The sequence below is a fragment of the Hemibagrus wyckioides genome, linkage group LG26, assembly GCF_019097595.1.
Source record: "Hemibagrus wyckioides isolate EC202008001 linkage group LG26, SWU_Hwy_1.0, whole genome shotgun sequence".
Lineage (NCBI taxonomy): Eukaryota > Metazoa > Chordata > Actinopteri > Siluriformes > Bagridae > Hemibagrus > Hemibagrus wyckioides.
Genome location: NC_080735.1, coordinates 15,064,366 through 15,086,992, shown reverse-complemented (window position 1 = coordinate 15,086,992; position 22,627 = coordinate 15,064,366). Strand labels below are relative to the sequence as shown.

At 37.7% G+C, this 22,627-nt stretch overlaps 1 protein-coding gene across 2 annotated transcripts; it reads left to right on the top strand.

Moving 5' to 3' along the window:
* Positions 1–11,872: 11,872 nt before the first annotated feature.
* Positions 11,873–21,411, top strand: LOC131346686 (cytolytic toxin-alpha-like). Of its 2 annotated transcripts, none has more exons than XM_058380256.1 (14): positions 11,873–12,051; positions 12,627–12,730; positions 12,890–14,643; positions 14,910–14,966; positions 15,275–15,304; positions 15,434–15,522; positions 15,644–15,839; positions 15,922–16,035; positions 17,585–17,641; positions 17,939–17,968; positions 18,098–18,186; positions 18,306–18,501; positions 18,584–18,697; positions 19,972–21,411. In XM_058380256.1, exons 2-14 carry the CDS (start codon positions 12,640–12,642, stop codon positions 20,020–20,022), a joined length of 2,868 nt encoding a protein of 955 aa, XP_058236239.1. In that variant the 5' UTR covers positions 11,873–12,051; positions 12,627–12,639; the 3' UTR covers positions 20,023–21,411. The 2 variants fall into 2 exon arrangements, with proteins under 2 accessions (XP_058236239.1, XP_058236238.1); XM_058380255.1 differs by having other exon boundaries at positions 12,607–12,730.
* The last annotated feature ends 1,216 nt before the right edge of the window (positions 21,412–22,627 follow it).

Below are 22,627 nucleotides of genomic sequence, written 5' to 3'. Positions count from 1 at the left end.
GCCTTTTCTAGGATCTTGGAGATAAAGGGCATGTTTGATATTGGCTTATAGTTGAATAGCTGACAGGGTCGAGGTCCGTTTTTTTTTTTAATCAGGGGTTTGATAACTGCTAGCTTAAAAGACTTAGGCACATAGCCAGTGCTATAGAATTTATCATTTTTAGAAGGGGTGTGGTAGCTACTGGCAATATCTGTTTAAGGAAAAATGTGGAATTAGTGAAATTAGATCAGGCTCTTGAAGGGAGTAAAGCATTTTTAAGCATTTTTTCTGATCAGAAATAGTTATATTATCTAAAGGATAATCTATCAAATGAATTGCTTTTAAATTAATAGTCTACATTTTTGCCCGATATTATCAGTTTTTCCATTAAAAAATCATGAAGTCATTGCTGCTGCATAAGTGGTGTCGTTTTTTTACATTGGTTTTACTCCTAGTTGGTTTTGCTACAGTACTAAATGAAGATCTAGGATTTTTTTTTATCTTGATCAGGGCAGAGATGTGCTGATCTAAGCGGTACTAAGAGAAGTTTTGTAGCTCAGAAGGCTTTCCTTCCATGCTAACTGAAATACTGCCAATTTAGTTTGATGCCATTTATGTTCTAGTTTCCTAGCTGATTGTTTTAATGCTTGTGTGAGTCTGCCTTTTTCATTTTAGATGTCCTGCTCTGTGCACTGTTTTAGGTCGAGTTAACTTTATATGAATGACTTCTCGCTCAAATCTAGCAGTTTTGCAATCCCCTTGCCTTGATTACCTTTAGTTCTCGTTGTATTTTTGATGTAATTGTTTTAAGCTTTGTAATCTAACATCAAGTTTACAGCACTTTCGTTTGTCATAAATGAGAAACAAGCAAGTTTCATTAGTATTATTCATACATGAGTTTGAATTCGTATGCATATGCTCTCTCTCCAGAATTGGAGCACATCTACTTTTGGTAAGGAACTGAACACTGGCATCTCACGCACAAATCTTTCTGACATCCAGTCTGATGTGCCACATCCAGTCTGCAACCCTGTGAGTAACATCTTCATTTCAGAGTCAATTTCAGAATGAATGAGCAAGCCAATAGATTGAATGTTTATGATACTATAACCACATGAATAGATTTTTATCATTATAACATGAATGATGCTTAAACACAACAGAGCAATCCATTTTTAGGATCAATCCCTGGAGGCTTGAGACCTGATGTGGCTTTGTTCTTCCAAGTGGTTGTTCCATCAGATTGTGAATGGTATGCTAAATGCATATTCATTTCAAGACAGTTTGAATGAAAGGCAATATTGAATAGAATAGCTTGAAATTTCTCACTATCTGTTACAGTTACAGTAAATTAAATGTTAAAAATGATTTCTTTCAGCTTTGAAATAAATTTGCAGACTGGGCCAAGGTACCTTCATGATATTGCTCTCAATCTCAAAAGAGACAAAGACTCTGTGGTCCTTAACTCCCATCCACAGCGTCAGTGAGCACCAGTAAATGAGGAGACTCTGACTAGGGGTAGCGCCAGTGGTCACACTGGAAACTCAGAACACTGGGAGTTTGGGAGTTGAATGTATGCTTGACAGAGAAAAACAGAGAGAGAGAGAGAGAGAGAGAGAGAGAGAGAGAGAAATTAAGTATGCTTGTGATCATGTGATGTTTAGAGACAATATAGTTTATGTGAAACTTACAGGCAGGGACTCTGGCAAGACTAGCTATGACAGCATAACTAAAAGGGAGAGCGAGAAGGTAACAGACATGAAGGCTTCCTGGGACATAAAGCATTCAACCACTTCACAGTCAGCAAACCTGAGCGACTTGTGAGGGTGGTAAAGGCAACAGCATCCAAAAATTCCAGTATACCAAACACTCTATTCCCATGAACCTTCTAGATCTGCTCCTTTACCTAAAAAAACTATATATTAAAAGCTTGACTTAACAAATGTGTCTTTAGACTAGACTTAAACATTGAGACTGTGTCTGAATCCCGAACACTAAATGAAAGGTTGTTCCATAACTGTGGAATTGTGGCTTTGTAAGAAAAAGCTCTGTCCCCTGCTGTATCCTTTGCTACTTAAGGTACTACCAAATAACCTGCACCCTTTGATCGATGTAGGCATTGCAGATCATAAATAACCAAAAGATCACTCAGGTACTATGGCCTGAGACCATTTAGTGTTTTATAGGTTAGTAAAAGTATTTTAGAATCAATGTGAAATTTGGCTGGGAGCCAGTGCAGTATGGATAAGATTGGAGGGATGTGTTCATATCTTCTGGTTCTGGTTAGGACTCTAGCTGCTGTGTTCTGGACTAACTGGAGATTGTTTATGCTCCTACTGAAACATCCAGACAGTAAGGCATTACAATAATCCAACTAGAAGTAACAAAAGCATGAACTAGTTTTTATAGTTCTAACAAATAATTTAGGTTCAGAATCCTCAACAGCGATGTTAAAGTGTGCACCAGAGTAATAGTAATAGCAAGTGTGATGGAGTAATAGGTGAATGAGGTAATAGTCAGCTCCTTACTGCTCGAGATTGATGGCTCCTGAAAATTATCTTTCTTCTCTTGGCTGCACGATGTCTTTTTCACACATACTTTAGCAAGTTGCTCTGTTTCATTTTAGTTTAACGTACAACTAAACTTCGGTGGTCTTTTGTGAAATGTGTTTGGTGTGGAGGGGGAAGGGGAGCATGAGGGCAGAGACGTTTCATTCAGCAAGTGTTCTCACGCAGAAAGTACAAGTATCATAACACATGCCAAGACAAACCTAATATGGACAAAGGCATGCAAAGGCATCAAAGATCACTGTAATCAAAGCAATCATGCAAAGATCAAAGAGAGGCATGCAAAGATCACTGTAATCAAAGCGATCTCTGCTGTATCTGAAGAACTGTTTACAGCCGAATTCACATGAAGACAGATAGGTTGAGAGGGTGTTGTGAAAGGTAAGTGTTTGTGCACACAAATTATTTGATTTACAGTATCTCACAAAAGTCAGTACACCTCTCACATTTTTGTAAATATTTTATTATATCTTTTCATGTGACAACACTGAAGAAATGACACTCTGCTACAATGTAAAATAGTGAGTGTACAGCCTGTATAACAGTGTAAATTTGCTCTCCCCTCAAAATAACTCAACACACAGCCATTAATGTCTAAACCGTTGGCAACAAAGTGAGTACACCCCTAAGTGGAAATGTTCAAATTAGGCCTAATTAGCCATTTACCCTCCCTGGTGTCATGTGACTTGTTAGTGTTACAAGGTCTCAGGTGTGAATGGGAGCAGGTATGTTAAATTTGGTGTTATCGCTCTCACACTCTCTCATACTGGTCACTGGAAGTTCAACATGGCACCTCATGGCAAAAAGAACTCTCTGAGGATCTGAAAAAAGAATCACACCAAGATGAAACAGAAAGACCATCCTCAGTTACTCTGTAATCAGAAAGCTTACTTCTAGCTGCATGTGGTCCTAGTACAAGCATCTATGTCTTGTCAGAGTTAAGCAGGAGGAAGTTAGTAAGCATCCACTGTCCAATGTCCTTTACACATTCTTCAATCTTAATAAGCTGGTGTCTCTCATCTGACTTAGCTGAAACATATCGCTGTGTGTCATCAGCATAACAGTGGAAACTAATACCATTTTTACAAATAATTGCACCAAGGGCAATGGGCCTAAGACAGAACTTTGTGGAACACCGAACATAACCTTGGTATGCATAGAGAAGTCACCATCTAGATCTACAAACTGATAACGATCAGTCCAAATAAGACCTGAGCCAGGAGAGGGCTGTTCCTTTAACACCAACATGTTTCTAGCCTATCAAGTAGAATAGTGTGGTCAGTGGTGTCAAACGCTACACTAAGTTTGAGTAACACCAGTAATGAGACACAACCCTGATAAAAAGCCAGTAACAAGTCATTGACCACTTTAACCAGTGCTGTCTCTGTGCTATGGTGAAGTCTAAATCCTGACTGATACATTTCATGAATTTTCTTCCTATGTAAGTGTAAACATAACTGCTGTGCTACAGCCTTTTCTAGGATCTTGGAGATAAAGGGCATGTTTGATATTGGCCTATAGTTGAATAGCTGACAGGGGTCGAGGTCCGTTTTTGATCAGGGGTTTGATAACTGCTAGCTTAAAAGACTTAGGCACATAGCCAGTGCGATAGAATTTATCATTTTTAGAAGGGGTGCGGTAGCTACTGGCAATATCTGTTTAAGGAAAAATGTGGAATTAGTGAAATTAGATCAGGCTCTTGAAGGGGAGTAAAGCATTTTTAAGCATTTTTTTCTGATCAGAAATAGTTATATAATCTAAAGGATTATCTATCAAATAAATTGCTTTTAAATTAATAGTCTACATTTTTGCCCGATATTATCAGTTTTTCCATTAAAAAAATCATGAAGTCATTGCTGCTGCACATAAGTGGTGTGTTTTTTACATTGGTTTTACTCCTAGTTGGTATTGCTACAGTACTAAATGAAAATCTAGGATTTTTTTATCTTCGATCAGGGCAGAGATGTGCTGATCTAGCGGTACTAAGAGAAGTTTTGTAGCTCAGAAGGCTTTCCTTCCATGCTAACTGGAAATACTGCCAATTTAGTTTGATGCCATTTATGTTCTAGTTTCCTAGCTGATTGTTTAATGCTTGTGTGAGTCTGCCTTTTTCATTTTAGATGTCCTGCTCTGTGCACTGTTTTAGGTCGAAGTTAACTTTATATGAATGACTTCTCGCTCAAATCTAGCAGTTTTTGCAATCCCTTGCCTTGATTACCTTTAGTTCTCATTGTAGTTTTGATGTAATTGTTTTTGCTTTGTAATCTAACATCAAGTTTGCAGCACTTTCTGTTTGTCATAAATGAGAAACAAGCAAGTTTCATTAGTATTATTCATACATGAGTTTGAATTCGTATACATATGCTCTCTCTCCAGAACTGGAGCACATCTACTTTTGGTAAGGAACTGAACACTGGCATCTCACGCACAAATCTTTCTGACATCCAGTCTGATGTGCCACATCCAGTCTGTAACCCTGTGAGTAACATCTTCATTTCAGAATCAATTTCAGAATGAATGAGCAAACCAATAGATTGAATTTTTATGATACTATAACCATATGAATAGATTTTTATCATTATAACATGAATGATGCTTAAACACAACAGAGCAATCCATTTTTAGGATCAGTCCCTGGAGGCTTGAGACCTGATGTGGCTTTGTTCTTCCAAGTGGTTGTTCCATCAGATTGTGAATGGTATGCTAAATGCATATTCATTTCAAGACAGTTTGAATGAAAGGCAATATTGAATAGAATAGAATAGCTTGAAATTTCTCACTATCTGTTACAGTTACAGTAAATTAAATATTAAAAATGATTTCTTTCTGCTTTGAAATAAATTTGCAGACTGGGCCAAGGTACCTTCATGATATTGCTCTCAATCTCAAAAGAGCCAAGGACTCTGTGGTCCTTAACAGCCGTGAGAAAGAGATATGGGGCAATGAAGAGAGGGCACCAAGGGGCCCTTTAACGAAGGAGCAGCTTTTGATAACATCATGGTTATTAAACCAGAATTCTATAAGGTGTGATGTTACTGATAAAATAAATGAAGGGGTTAAAGACTTTAAGCATTTGGATTACATAAGCTTATACTTTTTTGTTCAGGTGATCATGAATGTCCTCAAATACTGCAAGTTTAAGCATCATATACCAGTGAATACAGTGACTACACTTCACATTAAGGAGATGTCTTCATGAACACTTTTGCCATTACTGAAGTAGGTCAATATTTTGGTAAACACATCTGTAGGACATACTACTGGAAATGAAACCCTTATTAAAAGACAGTCTCAATTTACAAAATATATCATATATTATATTTTAGATGTACCTCATAACAAACAGGAATATTAAGAGATGATTTCTTTTTTTTTTAAACAGGTGGATGATATTAATCTGAAAGTCACCGTCACCAATCCTGCCACTATCTGAGGATTCGCATCTTCCCCAAATCCACTGACAATTTTTGTTAGATTCTGCTCAAAGTAGAGAAGTTACATAAGTTATAAGTTATATATAAGTTTAAATTAAAGTTACTATTTTATCCCTATTTTATCCCTAATAAGCAAGCCTGGGGCGATGGTGGCAGAGAAAAACTCCCATCCAGACCATCAGTGAGCACCAGCAAAATGATGAGACTCCGACTAGGGGTAGAGCCAAGTGGTCACACTGGAAACTCAGAACACTGGGAGTTTGGGAGTTGAATATATATCTGCTCCTTTACCTAAAAAAAACTATATATTAAAAGCTTGACTTAACAAATGTGTCTTTAGACTAGACTTAAACATTGAGACTGTGTCTGAATCCCGAACACTAAATGAAAGGCTGTTCCATAACTGTGGAATTGTGGCTTTGTAAGAAAAAGCTCTGCCCCCTGCTGTATCCTTGATCGATGTAGGCATTGCAGATCATAAATAATCAAAAGATCACTCAGGTACTGCTGGCAAGGTGAGACCATTTGGTGTTTTATAGGTTAGTAAAAGTATTTTAGAATCAATGCGAAATTTGGCTGCGAGCCAATGCAGTATGGATAAGATTTTTGTGAAATGTGTTTGGTGTGGAGGGGGAAGGGGAGCATGAGGGCAGAGACATTTCATTCAGCAAGTGTTCTCACGCAGAAAGTACAAGTATCGTAAGACATGCCAAGAAAAACCTAATATGGACAAAGGCATGCAAAGGCATGCAAAGATCACTATAATCAAAGCAATTTTGCGCTGTTTCTGAAGAACTGTTTACAGCCGAATTCACAAGAAGACAGATAGGTTGAGAGGGTGTTGTGAAAGGTAAGTGTTTGTGCACACAAATTATTTGATTTACAGTATCTCACAAAAGTCAGTACACCCCTCACATTTTTGTAAATATTTTATTATATCTTTTTCATGTGACAACACTGAAGAAATGACACTCTGCTACAATGTAAAATAGTGAGTGTACAGCCTGTATAACAGTGTAAATTTGCTCTCCCCTCAAAATAACTCAACACACAGCCATTAATGTCTAAACCGTTGGCAACAAAAGTGAGTACACCCCTAAGTGGAAATGTCCAAATTAGGGCCTTATTAGCCATTTACCCTCCCTGGTGTCATGTGACTTGTTAGTGTTACAAGGTCTCAGGTGTGAATGGGGAGCAGGTATGTTAAATTTGGTGTTATCGCTCTCACACTCTCTCATACTGGTCACTGGAAGTTCAACATTGCACCTCATAGCAAAGAACTCTCTGAGGATCTGAAAAAAAGAATCACACCAAGATGAAACAGAAAGACCATCCTCAGTTACTCTGTAATCAGAAAGCTTACTTCTAGCTGCATGTGGTCCTAGTACAAGCATCTATGTCTTGTCAGAGTTAAGCAGGAGGAAGTTAGTAAGCATCCACTGTCCAATGTCCTTTACACATTCTTCAATCTTAATAAGCTGGTGTCTCTCATCTGACTTAGCTGAAACATATCGCTGTGTGTCATCGGCATAACAGTGGAAGATAATACCATTTTTACAAATAATTGCACCAAGGGCAATAGGCCTAAGACAGAACTTTGTGGAACACCGAACATAACGAAAATGAAAATGAAATGAAACAGCCTTTATTTGTCACATATACATTACAGCACAGTGAAATTCTTTCTTCGCATATCCCATCCTTCGAGGTTGGGGGTCAGAGCGCAGGGTCAGCCATGATACGGCACCCCTGGAGCAGAGAGGGTTAAGGGCCTTGCTCAAGGGCCCAACAGTGGCAACTTGGTGGTGCTGGGGCTTGAACCCCTGATCCTCCGGTCAACGACTCCAGAGCCTTAACCACTTGAGCCACCACTGCCCCTAAAATAGGAAGCTGGGGTCAGAGAGCAGAGTCAGCCGTGATATGGCACCCCTGGAGCAGGGAGGGTTAAGGGACCCAACAGCACTAGCTTGGCAGTACTGGGGCTCGAACCCCCAACCATTTGATCAGTCACCCAGAGCCTTACCTGTGTGAGCCACCACTTCCCCTTGGTATGCATAAAGAAGTCACCATCTAGATCTATAAACTGATAACGATCAGTCAAATAAGACCTGAGCCAGGAGAGGGCTGTTCCTTTAACACCAACATGTTCTAGCCTATCAAGTAGAATAGTGTGGTCAGTGGTGTCAAACGCTACACTAAGTTTGAGTAACACCAGTAATGAGACACAACCCTGATAAAAAGCCAGTAACAGGTCATTGACCACTTTAACCAGTGCTGTCTCTGTGCTATGGTGAGGTCTAAATCCTGACTGATACATTTCATGAATTTTCTTCCTATGTAAGTGAAAACATAACTGCCTTTTCTAGGATCTTGGAGATAAAGGGCATGTTTGATATTGGCCTATAGTTGAATAGCTGACAGGGGTCGAGGTCCGTTTTTTTAATCAGGGGTTTGATAACTGCTAGCTTAAAAGACTTAGGCACATAGCCAGTGCTATAGAATTTATCATTTTTAGAAGGGGTGCGGTAGCTACTGGTAATATCTGTTTAAGGAAAAATGTGGAATTAGTGAATTAGATCAGGCTCTTGAAGGGGAGTAAAGCATTTTTAAGCATTTTTTAAGCACACTGGAAACTCAGAACACTGGGACACTGGGAGTTCGGGAGTTGAATGTATGCTAGAGAGAGAGAGAGAGAGAGAGAGAGAGAGAGAATATATATATATATATATATATATATATATATATATATATATATATATATATATATATATATATATATATACCCAAGTGAACACCCAAGTGAACATTTTAACTAAAATAATGCTAGCTTGGGCGCCAGACGGGGTTAACCTGTCAAAATAATTAAATAATTAACCTATATTGCCGTCAAACGCCACCTATTACATATAACATAATAATAATAATAATAACAATAACAATAGATATGTCAGAAAATAAGTGCAAATAGAAAGAAAATTTCTGATTAAGGTTTGCATGTATTTTTCACAAGTAAGAAACTATAAATTATACATCTATCACAATTAAACAAAAGCAAAACAAAACCATCGACAGAGTTTCAAACAGCGGATTGGGTGGATTTTCATCAAGGAAAGAAGGCATCCTGGTAAACCGCACTTCCCAATTTACTCCTGAGACAAACACGCGACTTTGCGCTCTCGGTGACCCTCCGGCGTTCACTCCAGCAATACACCTGCGTGGGTTTGCGCTCAGCTGATTCCCCGTTCCTATTCGCTGGCCGTGATGACGTTTATTTTGGTTTCACTTTTCGCTCCACCTTTACTGCTCCGCCACAGCTATATAAAGACATCATTGATGATGATGTTTAATATTATGACTAGTATTACTATTAGCAGGGCTGCATTAAGACCTCATTGGGCCCAGGGGCTATGAGTTACTGTAGGCCCGACACCCCCACCCCAAACTACTGAGGGGAAAAATGTGCATCGTTCTAACACTGATGAACTTGTTTTACACTAATAAAGTAAAGATGGGACAAAAAATGTATTTCTAGCATTCAGAATAACAGTGGCCAATTCAGTTATAATATACAATGAAGACAATTGCTTACCTTAAAATGTTTTTTTCCTGCTCTTGTTCTTGATAATGTCACTAAAGTCCAGGGATCGAAAAAAATGTCACTTTCCAGGGACATCAAAGTCTTTACTTAGTTTACAAAAGTTATTTGGTCAAGGACGGTGAGTGATTTCATTTCTGATGTTTGATTAACATTTTTGACACACAGGGCAACAGTAGCTCTATTAGGCTGATGTCGCTTTAAAACCTCAGGATCTCATATACTAATTATAATACACATTTTCACATCTTTAACTATTACCGCTCATTTAAGGCACAAACGACTGTGTTTACGAGGATACTCGGAAAGATGAGTATTTTTACCCATGACTATGTGTATTTGAAAGTTCAAGCACAAAGTGCAAACAAGAACTCAAGTTTAGTCAGGCGTTGTGCGGGCAGCTGCTTTAACTGAGGTGTGTGTGTGTATCGTCTCAACACGCACATTTACCAAACTGAATTCTTCCCCGCTGCTTAATGAGCTGGAACTGTTTAAAATCATTTGTATTTAAACCACAGTGCTTAAGCTTGCATCATAATGACACAAAAGAATATTTCAAACGGGCTCTTGCCCACAGCCCACCCCTTAAGCGAGTATACAGAGTTTGTTCAAACACAAAAGCAATACACATGCATCAATTTAATAATCAAACTAACCTAAAATTGTTGGGGATGATGATGACGCTGTGTTTTTTTCCTGTTTTTACGTGTTTCATCATGTGTCCAGCCCCGGCCCTGTTGCTGTTTGTCAACTTCCACTCCATCATCAGCTTTAGTAAAATAAACTGATAGCTTTGGTATTTTACTGAGTAACATGTTACCTCTGCTGTTTCGAGTTTAATCTTTTTCTGCGTTTGAGCCCCACTCTCACATTTTCAAAATAGACGACATTTTTACTTATCGAAGAGCTCTTCATGTGTGATCATTTCCAGATTAGACTAGAATGAAGTGAAGACTGAAGAACATCTTAATAAGGTGCAGCAATCTCCTGATAGGCCTACATGCAGGTGGTTCAAAAGTTAAATATAGAATAAATAAGCATTTGATTGGTAAACCAAATTCAAATGTGACGTTTAAATTACTAATAATAATGCAAGGAACTTACGGCAAAGCTCCACTAAATAACAGCACTAATAAGTGGAGGGCGTGGTGGGGCATTCGCGAACAGCACGGTAATAGTAGTTGCATTAACAGGGCTGTACTAGTCCACTTTAACTTGAGGACTGTGCACACAGTAGTCTTTTTTAAGCCACAAATTAAGTTTTACCTGGGTGTAGGTGCAGCCACGAACAGCAGTTTTAGCTCTGGACATACATGAACCACATCATAAAAAAAACATTCTGCCCACTAGCGCACCCAGGAATCACAATGTGGCTGGGCCCAGAGACAATTGGGTGGGCCTAGTCTAAAATGCATCTGTTATCAAAATAGGCAACACAACTATACCTGCTTGAATACAAACCACCATGTAATCAGAGCATCAGCCTGTATGTCATTTTAAGCAATGTTAACACCATCAATCAATTTTCTTTCGAAAGAGAGAATGGACAAAGAGTTCAGTCTCTGTGTCAGCATTGTTGCTCTGATACCTGTGTTAATCTCAAAATTTAAGTTATATAAGTTTAAATTAAAGTTACTATTTTATCCTTATTTTATCCCTAATGAGCAAGCCTGGGGCGATGGTGTCAGGGAAAAACTCCCATCCACAGCATCAGTGAGCACCAGCAAATGATGAGACTCCAACTAGGGGTAGAGCCAGTGGTCACACTGGAAACTCAGAACACTGGAAGTTCAGGAGTTGGATGTATAGCTTGACAGAGAAAGACAGAAAGAGAGAGAGAAAGAAATTAAGTATGCTTGTGATCATGTGATGTTTAGAGACAATATAGTTTATGTGAAAAGTGCAGGCAGGGACTCTGGCAAAACTAGCTATGACAGCATAACTTAAAGTGAGAGCAATAGTTGAATGAGGTAATAGTCAGCTCCTTACTACTCCAGATTGATGGCTCCTGAAAATTATCTTTACTGGAATTATCTTTCTTCTGCGGTTGCACATGATGTCTTTTTGACACATACTTTAGTAAGTTGCTCTGTTTCATTATACATGTTTCATTATAGTTTCAACGTACAACTTAACTTCGGTGACCCTCTGTGAAATGTGTTCGGTGTAAAGGGGGAGGGGGAGCAGGAGTGCAGAGACGTTTCATTCAGCAAGTGCTATCATGCAGAAAGTAGAAGTGTCATATGACATGCCAGGAAGAACCTAATATGGGCAAAGGCATGTATAAAGTCATCCAGCAATCGCTGTAATCAAAGCAGTCTCTGCTGTATCTAGCAACTGACTGGGTGGGCCTGACTGACTACGTGACTGCTGCCATCAGAGCACCCCAATCAACACTGCGCTGCTACTTCTATCAGAATTTTTTTTACAGCCGCATTCACAAGAAGACAGACAGGTTGAGACATCGTTGTGAAAGGTAAGTGTTTGTGCACACAAATTATTTGATTTACATGTGTAAAATAGCTATTATTAATTAATTCTTTATGGAAAATATAGCTTGTGCCAGCAAATTTTATTAAGAGCTGAAAAATATTTCATATATTTTATAGACTGGATTGGCCAAGAGACACTCTGAGGTGATATAAGGTTACTAGGTAACTAGGGCGATATTCAGACTAGGACTCTCAGGAAAGAGATGCAAGGGCTAAAACATCTTTAATAAAGATTAATGGAATAAAGAATACACCAACCAGAACACAAAGAACCCAAAAAGCTAGGGTTTAAGGCTACCAAAGGCTACCAAAGTCTCACCATAAATGTAAATCCAGTCATGAACATAAACTCAATGCTCCAGCCAACAAAGCCAGGGAAGACAAGAGTTAAATATGGTTACAAATTAACGACAAATTCGACGTGCAATAATCATGGAGGAAATAAAGCAGACAACAAAATATCATTATTGACATAATTGTTTCAATGCATAAATGCATTGTCAAATATTCTCATTTTCTCTTCTTTTCTTATTTTCCAGTCTTTTCTTTTCTCTTGCAGAAGTCTTGCAGAAATGGATTCCATATACATGGAAATAGCTGCCCTCGGAAGAACTCTGTATCCAGGCATGTTATATGATTGCCGGAGGGACTCCTTTATTCCAGGTGCAGTTTACATCATAATAATTTAATTACTCATTTGCAGTCTAACAACGGTGGTGAATAATAATATTAAAATCAATAATAAACCATGCTATGTTCATACTATATGCAATATGAAATATCAGAAATTACTTGACCCTCATGATCACTGTCCTGTTTCAGGTGTTACTTTATGGGATAAGAATGCATTGCGTGATGACCTTGATGTGCATCAGAAGCCTAAAACCCATCTGAATTTTGCTGCCTCTGACAGTCTCAGTAACAAGGCAAACCTTCTAGATATAAATGCTTCCCTTAAAGCCAGTTTCCTATGTGGCTTGGTGGAAGTTGGAGGATCGGCCAAGTACCTTCTAGATACCAAATCCTCAACACGTCAGTGCAGAGTTACTATGCAGTACAGCCAGACAACAAAATTTGAACAGCTCACTATGAAGGAGCTTGGTAATATCACCTATCCACAAGTATTTGACCAGAAAACAGCCACGCATGTAGTTACAGCTGTACTGTATGGAGCTCAGGTTTTCATGGTGTTTGATTATACCAGTGCAGAAAATGAGAACAAACAGGAAATTGAAGGAAACCTTCATGCAATGGTTAAAAAGATCCCTACCATATCTATTGAGGGGCAAGCATCCCTAACTATGAATGAAAATGAAAAAAAAATGTCAGAAAATATTAGTGTCACATTTTATGGTGACATTGAACTTAATGAAAACCCCACCACATACAAAGAAGCCCTGGAAGTGTACAAGAAAGTGCCTGCTCTGATGAAGCAACAAGGTAAAGGTGTGCCTCTAACCGTGTGGCTGTATCCTCTCAATCTTTTGGATGATAAGGCTGCAAAGTTGGTGAGAGAAATCAGTTTGAGCGTGATGTATAAAACAGAAACTGTGCTGGAAGAGATCAATGAAATGGAGAGAGTATGCAATGATTTGATCAAAAGACAAATAACAGAGGATTTTCCTGACCTAAAAGACAGGTTGCTAAAATTTCAGGCATTACATAAGAATTATACAAGTTCGTTCAAGAATGCACTGTTCAGAGTGCTGCCAGCTATTCGTGGTGGGACACAAGAGGGCAAGGCACTGGAGGACATCCTGAAAATCCATTACACATCACCCTTCAATGCAAGCAACATGAACAAATGGTTAGATGGCATTACATCTGAATTAAATATATTGAGCTCCTATACCAGTGGACTGAAGGACCTCATAGTAAAATCATCAGGGTCATTCAACTCCATCTGTTTTCATCCTGATGTTGATGCGGTGGTATGTTTGTCATTTACTTCTCTAAATGATGAAGATTCCTACCTAGCAGCTCTACAAGACAGTGAGAATTCTGAAGGATTTACAATGTCGGGGCAAACAAGCAAGAGAGATTTAATTCTCCAAAAAGCACAGCCTTGGTTTACTTCTCCTGACAACTCTGCAAGGATGAGGCAGAATGTTTCTCTATTTACAACCTTTTTAGAGGCCAATAAAAATGAGAAGAAATTCAAATTCATCATTGCATCGATACCTGACTCCAACAATCCAGGAATCTCCATCCGGCTATATCAGAATGGCAGTCTAACAGATCCTAAGTTCCAGCCTGTGTCCAAACCTCCCAAACCTGTGGTGGAGACCGGTGATGGGAAAGTCACCCTGAAGCTTTCAAAATCCCCAACTGGAGAAACAGTACGCTTCAGAGTTGAGTACAGGATGAGATCTTCAACTGATTCAGCAGAAGATGTTGAGAAATGGACAGTCATAGACACTTCAGATACACAAAACACCTTCACACTGACTGGACTACAGGCAACAGAACAATACTGGGTTCGATACAGAGCTGTTAGTAATGTGGGAGTAAGTGAAGCCAGCGACTCTGTCCCCTTCACCTTTCGTGGGAAGCTCATTGTGACAGTGGACCAATGGGTCAGTTAAGATTATATATTATTATATATAGTTATTATATAATAGCTAAATGTAAAATGAAATTTTCCTATGATTTTTTTTTTATTTTAGTTTAGTTTTTCAGAGTTTAGATGTTCTACTACACATATTTGCCTTTTTTTTCTACAGAAGTAAAAAAAAAAAAAGAATAATAATTAAACATATAAACTAAATAGTAATTAGTTGTGAGCTATATGTAGACATGTATTTTCATTTATTTATGATGTACATAATTTCTTTTCCCACAGAACTTCTCCACACCCATGCTCATTAATAAACTAAGGACAAAAATATTGAACCGTCCTGTAAGTAATAATGGTTCAGAACAAATCTCTAAATCGCACTACACACATGGAATAAAACAAATAAATTCTATATTCATTAACATTTACATTTACATTGATATTTACAGGTAAATGTTAGACTTAATATAAAAAGAATTGTTCAAATCAAGTAGCAAGATGTCTTGCAAGTTTTTTCTATTACAGTTTTCCCTTTGTAAGTCAATGTCAAGTTTACAGCACTCTGGTTTGTCATAAATGAGGAACAAACAGGTTTTATGAATATTCTTTCAATGTTCTTCATATGTTCTTTCATTTTTTCTGACATCCAGTCTGATGGGCCACATCCAGTCTGCAAACCTGTGAGTAACATTTTCTTGTCATTTTCAAAATGAATGAACAATCCAAAAGATTGCAGGTTTATGCATTTTAAAATAACCACTTGATTACAATTGTATCATTATAACATGAATGATGCTTGACCACAACAGAACAAACCATATTTGGAATCAATCCCTGGAGGCTTAAGACCTGGTATGGCTTTGTTCTTCCAAGGGCTTGTTCCAAAAGATTTTACACGGTATGAAAAATGTATTTTCATTTCATAACATTTTGAATGAAAGGCAACATGTAATAGATTAGTTAAAAAATTCTCACTCTAATCTGGTATAGTCAATTAAATGTTAAACAATTTCTTTCAGCTTTGAAATAAATTTGCAGACCACGCCAAAGTACCTTCATGACATTGCTCTTCACTTCAACCCCCGTGTGGACTGTGTGGCCCTTTACACCTGCAGGAATGGGTCATGGGAGCATCCACAGTGGGCATCAGGAAACCCATTTGTCCAAGGAGCAGCTTTTGATATCATCTTGGTTATTAAACAAGAATGCTATGAGGTGTGATATTATGGAGAAAATAAATGAGAGGGTAAAGACTTTAATTATTTGGATTCAATAAGCTGATACTTCATTTGTTCAGGTGATGGTGAATGGCCTGGAGTACTGCACGTTCCAGCACCGTATCCCAGTGGACACAGTGACTACACTTCATATTAGGGGAGACGTCTTCATGAACACCTTTACCATTACTGAAGTAGGTCATTTATGTATATAGCTGATGCAGTACATACTGTAGTGAAATGAAACAGTGTCCCTACTAGACCCTGGTGCTACATTAAAGAACACAGAGCTACATAAACAACAAAGAATTAAGAACCAAAAAAATTACATTTCCATATCCACATACAGTGCTTGTGTGCAATCTTGCACAAACAGTGCAAACTAAGAGACAGTGCAGACAGACAAAACAATTTGCTCCAAGACAGAGAAATAAAATAAAATAAAATAAAATAACATGAAATAAAATGAAATAAAATAAATGTCTGTGATAGAGGCTGATCATCTCAGCTGTGCTCACTATCTTCTGCAAGGTCTTACAATCCAAGACAGTGCAATTCCCAAAGCAGACAGTGATGTAGCTGCTCAGGATGCTCTCAGTAGTCACTATATAAAACATTGTAAGGATAGCGGGTGGGAGATGGGCTTTCACAGAGGAATTTGGTGCTTCTGATGATCTCCATGGAGGACCAGTAAATGTTTATCAGAGAAGAGATGCTCTGTTCTATCCTGAAGCCAACAGCCATTCCTTTTGTTTTGTCAAAGTTCAGAGACCGGCTGCTGGCTCTATACCAGGCTGTTAGCTGTTGCAGCTCCCCTCTGTATGTTGACTTGTTGAAGAGACCCACCTCGGCATCAGCAAAATTAAGGATGTCGTCCGTCATGAGTGAACAGCAGTGGACTGAGCATATGACCCTGAGGCGCCCCAGTGCTCAGTATGGTGGTGTTTGTGTTGTGATTCCAGACTGACTGAGTTGTCCTGTAGTTAGGTGAAGTTGTACTGTAGTTAGTGATTGCTTGGACGCCCCTCTTTAAAGTTCCTGTGGGTTCTCTGGGCGTGTGTGTACTTTGCCTCTCTGATGGCTCGGGACAGTTTGGCTCTTGCTGTTCTTAGGGTCACCTTGTCATCTGCTCTGAAGACAAAGTCTCTGATCTTCAGCAGTACATGCACCTTTGTAGTCATCCACAGCTTTTGACTGGAGCGTGTAGTGATAGTCATTGCATTCAAAACAGTCCTGAAGGGCAGAGATAGCTTGTGCTGACTAACACACAAAGTCCATCAGGTGGTGAGCAGTAATTAGAAACTGTACTAAACATTTAAAGCAAACTCGATAGATAGAACTAAACAAACCGTCCAAACCCCAGAATATTGTGAACTCAATTCTGTCCCCTTCACCATCAGTGGGAAGTTCATTGTGACAGTGGACCAATGGGTCAGTTAAGGTTATATATTATTATATATAGTCATTATATAATAGCTAAATATAAAATGAAATTTTCCTAAGAATTTTTAATTTAGTTTAGTTTTTCATTCATTGTATAACAACGCAGTTTAGTTGTTGTACTACACATATTTGTCTTTTTTCTACAGAAGTAAAACAACAACAACAACAATAATAATAATAATAATAATAATAATAATAATAATAATAATTAAACATATAAATTAATGGCAATTAGTTGTGAGTTATATGTAGACATGTATTTTCATTTATTTATGTTGTACATAATTTCTTTTCCCACAGAAATTCTCCACACCCATGCTCATTAATAAACTAAGGACTAAAATATTGAACAGTCCTGTAAGTAATAATGTTTCAATACAAATCTCTAAATCTCACTACACACATGGAATAAAACAAATAAATTCTATATTCATTAACATTTACATTTACATTGATATCTACAGATAAATGTTAGACTTAATATAAAAAGAAATGTTCAAATCAAGTAGCAAGATGTCTTGCAAGTTTTTTCTATTACAGTTTTCCCTTTGTAAGTCAATGTCAACTTTACAGCACTCTGGTTTGTCATAAATGAGGAGCAAACAGGTTTCATGAATATTCTTTCAATGTTGTTCCATTTTTTCTGACATCCAGTCTGATGGGCCACATCCAGTCTGCAAACCTGTGAGTAACATTTTCTTTTCATTTTCAAAATGAATGAACAATCCAAAAGATTGCAGGTTTATGCATTTTAAAATAACCACTTGATTACAATTGTATCATTATAACATGAATGATGCTTAACCACAACAGAACAAAGCATATTTGGAATCAATCCCTGGAGGCTTAAGACCTGGTATGGCTTTGTTCTTCCAAGGACTTGTTCCAAAAGATTTTAAACGGTATGAAAAATGTATTTTCATTTCATAACATTTTGAATGAAAGGCAATATGTAATAGATTAGTTAAAATTCTCATTCTAATCCGGTATAGTCAATTAAATGTTAAACAATTTCTTTCAGCTTTGAAATAAATTTGCAGACCACACCAAAGTACCTTCATGACATTGCTCTTCACTTCAACCCCCGGGTGGACTGTGTGGCCCTTTATACCTGCAGGAATGGGTCATGGGAGCATCCACAGTGGGCATCAGGAAACCCATTTGTCCAAGGAACAATTTTTGATATCATCTTGGTTATTAAACAAGAATGCTATGAGGTGTGATATTATGGAGAAAATAAATGAGAGGGTAAAGACTTTAAGCATTTGGATTCAATAAGCTGATACTTCATTTGTTCAGGTGATGGTGAATGGCCTGGAGTACTGCACGTTCCAGCACCGTATCCCAGTGGACACAGTGACTACACTTCATATTAGGGGAGACGTCTTCATGGACACCATTGCCATTACTGAAGTAGGTCATTTATGTATATAGCTGATGCAGTACATACTATAGTGAAATGAAACAGTGTCCCTACTAGACCCTGGTGCTACATTAAAGAACACAGAGCTACATAAACAACAAAGAATTAAGAACCAAAAAATTTCCACATACAGTGCTTGTGTGCAATCTTGCACAAACAGTGCAAAATAAGAGACAGTGCAGACAGACAAAACAATTTGCTCCAAGACAGAGAAATAAAATAAAATAAAATAAAATAAATGTCTGTGATAGAGGATGATCATCTCAGCTGTGCTCACTATCTTCTGCAAGGTCATACAATCCCAGACAGTGCAATTCCCAAAGCAGACAGTGATGTAGCTGCTCAGGATGCTCTTAGTAGTCACTATGTAAAACGTTGTAAGGACAGGGGGTGGGAGATGGGCTTTCACAGAGGAATTTGGTGCTTCTGATGATCTCCATGGAGGACCAGTCAATGTTTATCAGAGAAGAGATGCTCTGTTCTATCCTGAAGCCAACAGCTATTCCTATTGTTTTGTCAAAGTTCAGAGACCGGTTGCTGGCTCTATACCAGGCTGTTAGCTCCCCTCTGTATGTTGACTTGTTGAAGAGACCCACCTCGGCATCTGCAAAATTAATGATGTTGTCCATCATGAGTGAACAGCAGTGGACTGAGCACATGACCCTGAGGCGCCCCAGTGCTCAGTATGGTGGTGTTTGTGTTGTGATTCCAGACTGACTGAGTTGTCCTGTAGTTAGATGAAGTTGTACTGTAGTTAGTGATTGCCTGGATGCCCTTCTTTGAAGTTCCTGTGGGTTCTCTGGGCGTGTGTGTTCTTTGCCTCTCTGATGGCTCGGGACAGTTTGGCTCTTGCTGTTCTTAGGGTCACCTTGTCATCTGCTCTGAAGACAAAGTCTCTGGTCTACAGCAGTACATGCACCTTTGTAGTCATCCACAGCTTTTGATTGGAGCGTGTAGTGATAGTCATTGCATTCAAAACAGTCCTGAAGGGCAGAGATAGCTTGTGCTGACTAACACACAAAGTCCATCAGGTGGTGAGCAGTAATTAGAAACTGTACTAAACGTTTAAAGCAAACTCGATAGATAGAACTAAACAAACCGTCCAAACCCCAGAATTGCGTGAACTCAGTTATACAGGCTTGGTAACATCAGTAATTAACCAAGATCGATCAAGTCTCAATTTATGAAATATAGAATTTATATAAGTTTTAGATTTGCATTATAACAAACAGGAATGTTAAGAGATGTTTTTTTGTTTCAATAGGTGGATGATGTTAATCTGAAAGTCAGCATGATCAGTCCTGCCAATATTTGAGGATTCAAATCTTCTCCAATACCAATGACATTTATTTTGTTATATTCTGGTCAATTATATCAGAATTAAAACTGTTTATGGGTGTTTTTTGTCTTTTCATTAACCCGTAATGTTTTTTTTTTTTTACTGATGAGCATTCTTATCAGATTTTTGTTGCTTATTATCGTTAGAAATGCATACTATATATTCTTTACTACAGTTTTATTGTACGTTAATTACAGTCAATGATACAGGTAATTTGCATTATCTGTTCACTAGTTAAAAGTCTTGAATGCACTCTGCAAATCTCCAAAACCAAACAGGTTTCAGCACATGACATACTTACACCAAATACAAAGCTGAAGTTGACACAGTATTTTTATTTGATTTTCTTATTTCAGCTCCTCCTTTACTGATGCAAATACAACATTAGAAAGTGCTCATTAATCATTTCTAAAAAAAAAAATTATCCATTTGCAGAACTAAATTGACTAATTAAACCTCTTGCATTATTGTGTGTTTTGTGCTTTGTTGTTATAACAAATTGAGAAACTTTTAATTTACTTCTTGATTAAATAGATAGAAATGTACTGGTTAAAATCAATAAATAAATAGTGATAAAAATTAAGGTTCTGTATTGTCTGAACTTTTTTTGTGGCCAAAATAATGTCATTAATGTGTCTTCTCTCTTAAAGCTATCATATTATATTAAGATCAGATAAACTGAAAGCTGATCATAATCACATGCTTATACATCAGCCAGATCACTCAGGTGAATTATGTGCTAGAAGTTATTTATAGTATACATTTACTTTTATGGCATTTGGCAGATGTCCTTACCCACAGGAGCTTAGATTTATCTCATTTACACAAATGAGTGGTTGAGGGTTAAGGACCTTGCTCAAGGGCCCAGTAGAGACAGTTGAGACAGAGCAGGGATTTGTAATCAAGACCCACTAATCAGTTGTCTTGACCACTAAGCTACCGCTGCACTAGTCAGTAAAACACTCTTTTCAAAGTGCACCCCTTGGCTAATGTGTAGCTCTGGTGTTCATAAGCAAAATGTCATTTAGAAAAGTATAACATGGTTTAAAGAAGTAATGAATAAGAAATATGAAACATAAACGCAGGTCACATTACTAAAGGAATGGTTCCTAGAAATGTCTTCTGTACAAACTGGATTAGACATAATCCAGGTTCTATAATTTATGATATGAAAAAGGTATGAAAAAATTCCACTGCTTCATATAATTAATTTATCAGCTTAATTTCATTCTTATAGCAGAGCACTATTACATTTTCAAATCTGATTGGTCCCACATGGCTATAACAGCAGCTCTGACTATAGTAGCATCTGCAGAGCAAAGTAGATGAATATAATGATTCACTCATTCTAGTCCATTACCAGGGCTTTGTATAACGGATTCTCCAGATAAACAGGATAAGAACATAGACATTAGTGCCTATAGTGAGGTTTTCTGTAAGGGGATGTTTATTTAGTATTTGTAGAAGGAGTCTGCAGTGTCAGTGCTTTTAAACAGTATGGAGTAAAACTGTATATTTACATTTTCATTCACAGAAAAGTCTGCAAGACGGGGGAATTCACTCTTTCTAAAGAACATTACATCTGATTTGTTTTTTGTCTTTTGGAAAAAAGGAAAAATGAGAGAGATTGGTGAGGGAATAGAATAGAATAGAATAGAATAGAATAGAATAGAATAGAATAGAATAGAATAGAATAGAATAGAATAGAATAGAATAGAATAGATTTTATTGTCATTGCACATAAGGAGTACAACAAAACTGTGGGTGCTCTTCTCAACAACAGTGCACTAAAATATAATACAATGAAAAGCATAGCAAACAAAGCAAGCAAACAAACGTAAAATCAAACTGTTAGTAATGCAGGACAGTAAATATCCATTTATCAGGTGATAATGTATCATTACTAAGATAAAAATTTAAAATATTGAAAATATTACTGTTAAAGTCAACTGTTAAAGCATGCAATAAATGTACTATAAATCAGTGAATTTGAGTTCAAAGTGGTTTATTATCAGAAGGGAATCATTTAAAACACACACACACACATACACACACACACACACATACACTGGAAAGTTGTCTAATCACAGGCCTTCTTTCTTTCTGGCTTGCCACTTTCTCAATGACCTTCTGGTTGAAGACAGTCATCTCAGTCACCAGTCTCTATTCAACTAACAGCATGGCCAATGCATACAAAAAATCCCTTCTTATTGAAAAGATATAACCGAATTTTCTTTCATCTCAAGATATTTTACTTGCTTCCACATTAATCAGTACCTGTCCATTAACTGACAATCTGCTGAGTGGTAATGAGACTCGATGAGACTGGTCTAATCAAATGAGGCCAAATAATATAAAAACAATATTTCAAATGTGACCTTCATGTGAAAGGTAAGTGTAAATTGTTTTAGGAACTCTTTGAACAGTGTATTTAAAGCAGAAATACATGTTTGTTTCATATTGTGTCCAAATGCCACTGATGCTTTTAAGCAAGCTTGTCTGAGTGCCCCTTCTGCTTCTCTAGGAAATGCCTGTGCTTGTAAAGAAGCAAGATCCGGGGCATCCTCACAGTTTATTTGAG